The sequence below is a fragment of the Clarias gariepinus genome, chromosome 14 (genome assembly GCF_024256425.1).
Source record: "Clarias gariepinus isolate MV-2021 ecotype Netherlands chromosome 14, CGAR_prim_01v2, whole genome shotgun sequence".
In the NCBI taxonomy this organism is placed as follows: Eukaryota; Metazoa; Chordata; class Actinopteri; order Siluriformes; family Clariidae; genus Clarias; species Clarias gariepinus.
This window is the reverse complement of record NC_071113.1, coordinates 27962171-27974463: the sequence shown is the minus strand read 5'-3', so window position 1 is coordinate 27974463 and position 12293 is coordinate 27962171. Positions and strand designations below refer to the sequence as shown.

The 12293-nt window shown below is 37.4% G+C and overlaps 1 protein-coding gene across 1 annotated transcript in view; it reads right to left on the bottom strand.

Annotated features, from left to right (window-relative positions):
* The window catches only part of ca10a (carbonic anhydrase Xa), a 210765-nt gene that overhangs the window by 174435 nt on the left and 24037 nt on the right, over positions 1-12293 (bottom strand). Inside the window, exon 2 of the mRNA XM_053510865.1 lies at positions 10758-10832. Coding sequence (XP_053366840.1) covers positions 10758-10832 — 75 coding nt within the window. The remainder of the gene's footprint in view (positions 1-10757; positions 10833-12293) is intronic.

Below are 12293 nucleotides of genomic sequence, written 5' to 3'. Positions count from 1 at the left end.
AAAATCAAAACCTGATAGACTGGAGTTAATTTACAACAAAAACTGTACTGTGCCACAACGAGGCATCCTGTATACTCTTTATGACTTTGTTGGCATGAAGTTTGGACTGAACCAAGAGCTTTACAGTAAACCTCATCCAGGGGTCCGTGATGTCAGTTTTTCAAGGTTGAAGTGTAAAAACTGCCCAGACTGTCCTGACCAGAGCCCTGACCCTGACTCAGTCCACACCAGCGCCTGAGCTCAGTGATTCTCTTGTAACTGAATAAACACAAAGAGCCACAGACGGCCTCCAGTGGATCGTATGACAGCAAAGAGGGAATAAACCCGGACTGAGCTGTTCAGTGAGCACAAATAAGTGAGATGGTCAGTTATGCACATACATTTGACTGCATAGTGTTGTTAAGGAGGTAACTCCGTTTTATACGAAATTATATAATACACTCTCTCCGATGAGACTATTGATATACTGTACATGACACCAGGCATTTCCCCAACCGTATAAAAACCTCCGGACACACGGCATATTTGCATGTTTGACTGCGGCTCTCCTGACATCCGTAAGCTTATCGAAGAACATTCCAAGTTGTGTTTGCGCAATAAGCCCGCAATAAGCCACTGCACATGCAAACTAAACTGACAGTTGTTGAACTGAAGACATTTTGTATTTTATTCATGCAGTAATTCCTATGAACATATAATATTTATCCATACCTATGTATTATTTATTAACTACGCTGAAATGATATGAAACGTGCATAAGTACAGTACAAGAGTAAATCCAAGTGCTTTCTCAGAGTTAAGTGCTAATCGCGCTGTCTCAGGGTCTGTGTGCTAGCGAAATAAAAATGAAAATTGTTCCAAAAATACAAACTCGGATTAACCTCAGTAGGTACTGTATATTTCTTATGAAAGCGCTCATGCGGCCTCATCGAGGCACGATGAATTTCTACTCCGCCAAGGAAGGCTGTCGGTGAAGGTCAGGGGTTTCGTGTTAAATGACTCAATTAGGATGAATGATTAGGTAATAGCATGTCTCCGGATTATACAAAAAAGAAAGAAAGATAAAAATGATTTGGTGTAGACAGTGTGTTCCACCTTACCGGAATAAAACACTGACTCAGACTCGCTTTTTCCCTTTTCTTCTCTTTCTTTGGCTTAATTTTCTATGTAACATAGTTATTAACCTTAAGCTCCCATTTCTCATTGTTGATTCTGTTCTTCCTTCTTTATACACTATATTCCCAAAAGTATTCAGGTGTTAATCACTTCCATGGTTACAGGGGTAACCATGGAAGTGATTAGCATCTACATCTAAGCCTTACATCACCAACTGCAATGCAAAGCATCGCATGCAGAGGTGTAAAGCTTTCTTTAATGAGAAATTTCATTACAAGTCTTACTGTACATATATTGTACAGCACATTAATATACACTACCTGGCCAAAAAAAAAAAAAGTCCCCATTTTAGAAGGGTCAAATCCTTGGGCTGAATATAGCAAAGAAAACAACTAAGGGGAAACTGGAACTGGGTTAAACCTAATAATTAAAACCTGGAAGGATACTGCTGGAGTGAAAGAAACTTTGTGAAAGGAATGTGGTAAAAAAAAAAATCAAGAAAGGAGATCAAACACACGGTGGTGTAGTGGTTAGTACTGTCGCCTTGCACCTTAACGGTCCAGGTTTGATTCCCGTGCATAAAGTTTGCATGTTCTCACGGTGCATCTATGCAGGGTGTACAGTATCATGCCTCGTGCCCTAAGTCCCCTGGGATAGACTCCAGGCCCCCCGCGACCCTGCATGCAGGATAAAGCGGTATACTGTAGAAGATGAATGAGCAAACATTTCAAAAAGCTGCATGGCAAAAAATCACAAATAAAAACCAGAGCTATGTTTAATAGTGAATGTAAGAGGATTCCTATACACACACAATGTGAGTGTGTGTATGTGGCCATGAAAAAAAATGTCAATGAGGTTAATAAAAAAAAGGCTTAAATTTGCTATATACAGTAAATTGGACTCTAGAGCAATGAAAAAGGTCATGTGGTCTGATGAATTTAGACTGAGTCTATTCCAGAGCGACGGGCGCGTTAGGGTAAGAAGGGAAGCGCATAATGCCATGCAACCTTTTTTTTTTTTTTTTTTTCTTAAAACAATGTCCAAAAGCAATATCATTATTATTTAATGAAATATACAAAAAAATATTACATTATTTTATCTATTATATTCTCTGTTTAATATGTTTAATACTTTTCAAATAACTGCATACTTGGAATAAATTAAAACCTGTATTACAGTGCTTATAAGATTTTAAATGCAAATATTTTATATTTATTATTTATGATTTTATTTATTCAAATAAACATGTAATTAAAAATATTATTATAAGCAGCCATGCCCTTGCCTACACATTGCGAGTAACGAGAGCAAACGCTTGAGGGTGATATTGATAATCATTTACAAATCATTTAAAAATAAAGGGAATGTATGTAATATAGGTGATATTTTACAGCTTTACAGTCATTTAAACGAGTCATTTTGTCAATGAAAATAAGCTGCTGTTTGATCACATTAAAACAACATGGAACATTTCTAAATACAAACATCATTTTAAATGTAGAATGCATTCCAGATGCCAACACTAATAGTTTGCTAGTCCATCCAGGCGTGTCTCCAGTCATCGCCCAATCTCTTCCAATAATGTTTTGGACACAAACACCTATGCCCTAAAGTCATTTCTCTGGTTCCTTAATGAAGTTTCGATCAATGGCCATCAGTCTGTAAATGGCTTGCACCTGCTCGACATGCAGGAAGTACTCGCCCATTAGCATTCCCTATCGATTTTATCAGGCTTGACTTAAAACTGAATGGACGGTTTGAACTTTGTTGGAGCTCTGTTTTCCAAATTCCACTGACCAAACTGTCAGAGAGCACGACCCACTGTCAGACTACTCCTTTTAAATATATAGATATAAACAGGTCTCAGAGTCTTTTAGCAGGGTACTTTAAAGAAACGGTGGCACTAGCCAGACCAGACCATAACACTAACATGCTAAAATTACACCATTTACAAATGTTTATAAGCAAATTAGATTAAAAAAGCATTCAAACTTTTAATAACGGCTCCTTTATACAGTACGTTATAGAAACTCATCTTATTAGGCTTCATCAAAATTGTTTATTGAGTTAAATGACATACACTGCTGGGGTCATGGGGTCAATATATATAAACATTTGTAAATGTATCTTTTGAACTTTTTTTTTAAAGTATGACCTATAACAAATGTTTACGAGCTATATGTTGAAGTCAGTTGTTATAAACGGTTTATGTACCACGTACTTGGAGATATCGTTGTACAGTACATACTTTGTTGTGTTTCGTAGTTTCACACTCGTCTTTCTTATCAGAAGCTGCAAATCGCTCTGTGCAACTCTTTCTCCATGCCTGGTTTTATTCACAGTCTCGGCATCGCTTCTTACAAGTCTATTCTATTTTCCCATCACCTTCAGAAAGTGCTTATTATCAGTCCAGTGTGGTGCCAAGTGAAGAGCGCAGTGAAAGACTATGCTAAGACTCATCAGCCTGCACCAGCTGAGACCACCATACATGCCACTCTGTCCCCAGGGCAAGCTCTATCCAACCCCGACACAAGACTCAAAACTGGTTTTCAAAAGATGTGATCAGCAGGCTTTGGAAATAATAGCTGGTTGAGTTTGCAGGGCACAGAGCCCTAGAGAGTCTGAGGGTTACAGCTATCCTCTCCTCACCATGAGCTCATTGCAATACCACTGGTGGATAAGCGGGAGCCAGATTGCCAATCTCCGACATTCTACTTAGCAGCTCAAGATGGTGTGTCTCTGTGCCCAGTGTGAGGTCCCACAGGATGTGACTCTGACTCTGAGATACTGGTTTAAGACCTGTTTCTCCAACTCGCTTTATCTTCCTAAATCTACACTTAAACAATATAATCCTTTGGGGGGTAAAAATCGAGTACAAAAACTAAAAATATAGACAGACCTATACACACAGGTGGCGATCAAAGAAATCATGGATAATCTGATGTTCCAGGAAACCAGATCAAGTCTCAATCCGGAATTTTTTTAAATAACAATCAACTTTATCAATCACAAATCAACTTTATAAACATTTTCTCGAGGGCATTTTACTAAGCACCCAACAGAAGTTTTAAACCTTGAGCTAATTTGATGGCATAATCACTTGCTTTGAATATATCTTTGTACATACTCTATGCCCATGCATGTGGGGGGTTCAGGATCATTCCATAGACGTTTTTTAAATAAAGTGACGCTAATGCTAATGTTAATCTTTCCATATAACTGCTACAGTATGATATCATTTAAAATAAGTAAGTCATCCTCTGGCACCCTGTCCAAGGTGTGTCCACCGCGTGCCTCGTGCCTCCTGGAATAGGCTCCAGGATTCCTGCGACCCTGTACAGGACAAGCAGTATACGTAGAAAAGGAATAAATGGAAAAAAAGTCATCCTTAGAAACCCGCTTAAAGTTTAGAATAAAAGTACAGCTTCAACACACTGATCAAACTTTTCCTCAAACTCATTATAGTGTTGCCTAGTATAATAATTACAAAAATTTTTAGGCATTATGATAAAATGTAATGTCCTGTTTTTTTGTTTTTTTGTTTCAAATTTTTGCAATACACTGCAAGGGAATTGAATTGAACAGACTTTGAGATGCAGACCTCGTATTTGGCAAACAATTTCCTGTGGTTTTGTTTGGTTGGTTTTCTCAAATTGTGTGGCAATTGTCCAATTGTAAGGCAATGTCTGGTGAAATCTAATTTCCTGTTAGTTTGCCAATCATTAAGCGATTTGGAAAACTTTCCTGCAGTCTAGCACAACATGTAAAAAAAAAAAAAAAATGGGCACCCAAGCCTCATTTATGGCTGTGGGAACCACAAGCCAGTCCATCTGGTCAGATCCCATAGAAAAGCCATTGTAGGTCGTACTGTATTGATGAAAAAAAATTGTGTTGGCTATAAAAGAAGAGCAGCAGAACACATATGGGACTTAGTAGGCAAAATGTTCAAGGTTTTTGATCCAACTTTCAAAGTCCCCAGATCTCAATTCGATCAAGTATCCATGGAATTCATCAGACAAACGAGGCCACACGCTACAACCCACAACACCCAAAGGACCCACCAAGGATGCCACGATGCTAGACACCACAGCACACACTCAGAGATCATGTGGCATCATGCTACAAGGAGTCAGAATTGTTTTGGTGGCACAAGGGGAACCAACACAATACTGGGCATAATGGTGTTAAGCCCATCAAATGTTAGGTCCAGATCATTCGAGAAAGGCCGAATGATTTTTTTTTTTTTTTATGTAGGTCTAAGATTGCATGAGAAGAAATGCTCTGTTGTAGATGTTGGAGATTTTAGGATGCAGACCTTGTATTTGGCAAACAATTTCCTGTGGTTTTGTTTGGTTGGTTTTTTCCAAATTGTGTGGCAATTGTCCAATTTTAAGGCAATGTCTAATAAAACCTGATTTCCTGTTGGCACGCATGGTTTCTAATCTAAGCATAAATAGATTTGTAAAACTTTTCTGCAGTTTAGCACAACATGTAAAAAAAAAAAAATCCTCCACACTGAGCAAGAAAGTTGTGGAAAAACTTGTTGAATGACTTTTTAAATATTTTATCACTGTAGTGGAGAAATGACATTTAATTTGGTTTGGACCCTGCACCGACCGAGTGTTTTTTTTTCTTCTGAGTGCAGAACATCGGGATCAAGAGACATTGTTCATTTAGTGAATAATGACTACGAAGAACAGTACTGGTGTAAAGCTTTGGACTTTTTTCTGCAGGACTGGTGGCACATAATTGGATAATAAATAAATGAACATACCTAGACAGTGCTTGGACCTGCATTACAAGTAATGGACATAGGACATGACATTAATCAACACAACTCCAAGAGAGTTTCAAGGTGCTTTCACACTAGGCAAGATTTTTCTTATTGCTTCCTACGGTGGCTCGAGTACAACTGCTCCCCTCTCCCCACTTCCTCGCTTTCATATTACCAATATTGTTCCATATCCATAAACACACCCTGAGATGTTCCAGTGCTTGGACCCAAAGTAATTAATTATAAGAGTGTCCATATAAGCCCAATATCTGGCCTTATCCATGAAGTTTAATATTTATAACCTGATCACAGATAGACCATAATGGCTTTATTTCTTTATATGCATATATATATATATATATATATATATATATATATATATATATATATATTCTGCTTCTTTAAAGATAAAAAATTATTCATGACTTTAATCACCAAAGTTGTCATTGTTTGAACTACTGGTCAAACCTTACCAAATGCTACACGAAAAAGAAAAAAAAAAGATCTGAATGTGATGAAACGATCAATCTGTCGAATAAATTCATGCAGAGGTAGATAAGTGAGAGGTAGAAAAGCATACTATATGAATAAATTTTAAAATGTATCCCACTAGAAACATTTCAACCTTTATGTGACAGAGCACAAAGGTTTTAAAAGAAATGCGGAAAAAAGCCAACGTGAATACAGACAGAACTAAACGCTCCGTTGTCTCATCTTCCAAACCTTGACATTTACCTTGCACGGGAACCATGTGGTGAATAGAAATTTTTATGATTTTATACAGCAGGTGGCACAGCTTATAAACCTGCACCTGAAGAACAGAATATGCAACATACATATTTCAACAGGTATATAAGTTACATAAACCTCTAGCTCAGCACTTCTCACGAAAAAATACCAAATGATAAAATAAAAAAAAAGAGAGAGAAACAGAATTTCCTTGAGAGTTAAAGAGATTTTCAAAGGTTCTGCTTGAGCAACCCTGATAATAAGGAGGAAACATTGTAACTACTGTACATTTGCTAGTGATTGCAGTTGCTGTTGTTGGATAAGTTAATGTTGGATAAGATTTCATCCATGAAATAAGACTTAAACTTGAACTCCTTGAAGACAAAACTTGGTTGTGGCTAGGTTGTATGGGGTGTTGTAATGAAGGCTGTATGGGGCGTAAAGTAAAGGGTTTTGGAGGGCCCAACAGTGGTGGTGGCGGGGTCATTGTAATGTCAATGAGTATTGTGAATGTCTTGACCTCTGGTTTATATATATGAGGAGCGGTCATAAAATTCTAATTAGTGCTAAGAAGACATAATGTTATAAAATGAAAGTAAGCATAGTCCTTCTTTACATCTCCTTAACATAAGGGAAGGTCCTCCAACCGATGGATGAGCTGGTGGAGACCGTCTTTGAAGAAGTCTTCTTTTTGATTCTTTAGGACAAGTTCCACCTCAGTAATCAACCTTGTTGTTGTCTTTAAAAATGCTTGGTTTTCTAAAAAGAAAGAAGTCAAAAGGTGCAAGGTTGGGGGTGTAGAGGAGGATGAGGCAGAATTCCGTACCCCAAGTCAAGCAGTTCATTGTAAATCTCCTTCGCATTATTTCCCTTCAAATGCAAGAAATGGATAACAGCACTCACTTTTTAAACAAGAAAAAATGTTCATCACTCACTCATCTTCTATACCGCTTTATCCTGTATTCAGGGTCACAGGGAGCTGAAGCCTATCCCAGGAGGCTTAGAGCACAAGGCGGGGTACATCCTGGAAAGGGGGCCAATCTTTTTGGGAACGCCAATTAGCCTAATCTACATGTCTTTGGACTATGGGAGGAAACCGGATTACCCGGAGGAAACAACCAAACACAGGGAGAACATGCAAACTTCATGCACACAGAGCCGGGGAATCGAGCCTGCCCGGGAATCAAACCTGAACCCTGGAGGTGCAAGGCGACAGTGCTAACCACTACACCACCGCGCCACCTAGAAATGTTCATGAACTTACTAATTTCCAGAGACATACTGTACTGTAACTTGAGCAAATATTTTCCTTTTGTTTTTCAATACAATAATATGAATTTTATAACTGCCTATTGTGTTATATACAGTATACTGCTCAAGAATAGACCATCTTATCAACAATCCAGAGCAAATAACCGCCTAAGAATTAAGAGGCCAAAAAGTCCCGGTTAGACTTAAACAAACTAACTAAAAGCCAGGACTTATCCGATACTCATGGACACTGGTATAGCACAGCAGGCAGTCAAAAAGTAAGAAACATCAACATACTAGAAAGGAAAACGTAATCATAAATCAGGGATTTTTTCCTACTGGGTGCTGGGAACCAATTTTTATTTTTTTATTTGTCCAGCTTGCCGCGCAGTTGGCTTCTGGCCATGAGGTCCCTCTGATCTCCGTTGCCTCTTCCAATTTATTTCAAGAAGAAAGGCATCCAAGACTACAGTGTAAATGTGAGTCTAACCCACCCCCCTCCATCCTCGCCCCAAAACCTGCAATGCACTTCACAGTCACTGTCTCATCTCCAGACGTACTGTATGAAATCCTTGGGCCTCATTGTAAACTATCAGCTGTGCCAACACAGACATTTTATGGCAGATGGCAAATTGCAGATGGCATCACTGAAAGTGTTGACCCTTACAATGACCAATTTATATTTCCATATCTTATTAATAACACAATGTAAACTGATAAGGTTGTAAGTGTTTTTAATTAACCTTTTAAACATTGGTGTATGCAAAATAAATCTCAAGATTTAGTTTTCGTCCTTAATTGTTCTGCAATTGTGGTTGACTTCATAAACAACACAAGCAAATGAATACATATATCAAAAAGCAACAATAATAATTCTTTAAGGGAATCAGTATCTTTAGGTGAATAAGGATTATAGATACTTAATGACTCTCCTCCTTTCTTATTGAATAAGTACTAATAGTAATAAAACATGGAGCACAACCATTCTAAGTGATTCTAGGAAGAAATAATAGCTAATAATGTGTTTCTTTAGTGGTTTAGAACATTCATTGCACTGTTTAAGCAGGATGTTTTAGATGTTTAGGTTAAAAATGGTGCAACCTCCTGACAAATATGTTAAGAGCTTACTGTAAGTGTTTAAGATGAGGAAAAAGGTGGTACTGGATCGGTACCGTATCGGCAGATACTAAAGGTTGTGGAATACCACAGAAAAGTGGTATCGAGCCACTCCTACTATTAATGCTTAGAATAATCTTTAATTAAATCAAGATTAATATTTCAAGTGGTTCTAATAAAATTATTTTTAGCGTAATGCTGATTCGCTTTTTAATTTAGACGCAATGTTGAACACGCGATTCTTTTTCTCAAAAGGATGCTCTACTGAAAAACTGAGATGTGGTCTTGTTCTGTAAGATGGACTTTTTCTACTTTGTGGGATTTTTTTTTCTCAATAAGAACAATATTGGTACTTTTATATCTATTAATACCCTGAATGATTCTCTTCCTTAAGAATAAGTGAGAATTATACTTCGAGAATCAATGCGAAGATAAGAAGAATCAATGCAAAGAAGTTTTTGGCCAGTGTAGCCAAATCTGATTTTTTATTTATTTTTTTTTTTTATATATGGGTCAGATATGCCAATGTGCACGCTCATATGTGGTCCCAAATCAGCTACAGATTCGATTTGTTTTGCAATGCAAGCTCAGTCTGAACTGTCAAATCAAAAATCTTTATATTCAATCCAAATATATAGTTTGAAGTCTGAAGCCTCCCCATTAACACATACCAGCAAGGCTTCCATATAACCACACACACATTATATATATATATATATATATATTTTTTTTGTTTACAACATTAAGAGCTGCATTGGTAGCTAACATTACAAACTAACACAAAGAAGCAGCAATACATCCTTTGGTTTATTTGAAATGGATGAAAAGTAACAACAGTGAAAAATAATGTAGTTGTTACAGTATGTGCATACACTTCAGTTTGAGCTCCGGTGGTTAAACAAACCTTTACACCTTATAAACATTTAAATTGATGTTGATGTGAAAACTAAATTAGTATCAAAGTGAGAAGGTTCATATTACATATTACACACTATTAAGTGTTTAAAGAGATCTTAAAAGAGACAGTTTAAAAGCAAAACTAAAAAAAACAAAGGATGTGAACCAAAGAAGTGACCGGGGAGTGTGCCCTTTTATGATGAGCATGAACACATGATGTAACATATTTCTGCCGGTCAGATTAGGAGCTTATGTCAGATACAAATTACATTGCAGACATAATATAAATATCCTAACAAAAAAAAAATTATATTTGGTTAATAAATCCGATATGGAATGTAGCATGAGCATAGCCTCATTGCCTGGCGAGGTGTGCTTTGAGGATCGTACCCACCCTCGTGATTTTGTAACACACAGTCTCCAATAGCTCCAAAGAGGGAGTAGACCAAAAGCCAGTGGTTCAGCATGCTGAGTGGAGAACCTTTTGCTATTATTCTTCAAAAAGGAAACATCCACTAGTTCTCCACTTCGTCAAAAAACCATACAGTTATATAGTACATGCAAACCTTCTGACTGATTCTACTTACTGAATCTATAGGAACCGTATCATGATTCAATTTTTTTTTTTTATGTATTACTATTTACAGCCTTCAGATTCATCATTAAATGTTATTATGAAAAATATAAAATCAGGCATTTAAAAATATGGGGAATTATATACAGGCGCTTCCTTTAAAACTGATTTACAGTACAGTATATACCGACGTGTGCAAACTAATCCAACAACAACAAAAAAAAATCTACTAATACCTTCTATAATAAGCAATTAAATTAGTAAGAATTGAATACAGAAATGCAGAACATAATTTATTACCTGGAACGAAGCTCCCTTGTACGACCTCTTTGTACGCCCACCATCCCTCATGAATTTTCGGGGGTCCTGGCTGAGCTGTAAGGAAATGAATGAAAAAAAAATCATAATTATTATTATTATTATTATTATTATTATATTCCACATCATTCCCAAGCTTATACCAATGCCTGCTAATTTCTTTGTTTATTCCAACGTTCACAATCAAATGCTGAAAAATACAACCAAGGAAGGCTCAGAATTGAACCTCAAACATTCCATGTTTCATTAGTATAGAAATGTGTCCCTGTACACCAGGTTCAAAAGGAAATTATTACAGTAGGGATATAGTTTATAATTGAGGTGCCTGTGTAGGATTCCCACTACCGAAGCAGGCCGTGACCTGGAATTAGAGGGCATGGCCTGGGCGATATTGCATTCCTACACCTAAACGTCTTTGTCCATACGGTGCCTCAGAAACATGGCTTCAAGCCAGGGCTAGAGGTGACATGGCACCCTTTTAATGGAAGTGGAGGCGGGATAATCCTTGTAGCGAGGATAAGAAGAAATGCTGAAGAGCGGTTCAATTTCGCAAATGCAAGGACAGTGGTGGGTGGAGATTTCTTTCTATACAGAAGAAACAGTGTAGGACAACAAGTTAAGTAAAGAAGAGCACTTTACCAAGGATTTGGACATCTTGTCTAGTCTGATTTAGGAGACAAAATAAACAAGTTAAAAGGTATAGAAGGAGCATCAACGTTGTCGGTCATCCTTACTCTGAAAGTGAGTGACTAAGACCATCTTACGATATGAAATACAGAAAGACACTGGGCTGCAGGAAAGATATCATGGCAGCTCTTGTTGTGGGGAAGAAAAAGAGCCCACATACTGTAGAGTACCGTCAGTTCCAAGTCTCTATGATTAGTGGGGTTGACAGAGAGCGAAGAGGAAATCTCACTATTGCCTGATGGTTTTTGACAATGCAAGACAGCCAGCGTGGGATATTCTGTTCATCGATATTTTGCACAAAAGATACGCAGCATCAAGTGATGCAGATATTTTGTGGACATTTAGTTTATTCAGACTCCAGGGGACATGACAAACGATAAATAAAAGTGTTGCAAAATATCGTGCTTGCTAAGAACCGAAAAGAACCAATAAGAGATTTTACTATGGTATGTACTATGGTGGTAGGGTGATTCACTTGAAATATTCTGTAATAACTCAAAAAAATTACATCATATACTGTACCTTGATGTACATTGTATGTCATTGATTGCATTACAGACCAGGCAACTTGGTGGTTGTGGGGTTTGAACCTGGGATCTTCCGAACCATAATCCAATGCCTTATTCACTGAGCTACCCCTGGCCCTAATATGTTAGTACATACTATGGTATGGTAAAGTACATGCTAAAGTTTGGTAGCCACTGTGCTACACAATGGGAAAAAAATAAATATGTACAGTATATTTTTGACAGGATCTTTGTATGTGTTGCATAGTTCCATACTACAATATGATAGACCTATATATTGTACCATAGCACAATTTATGTACCA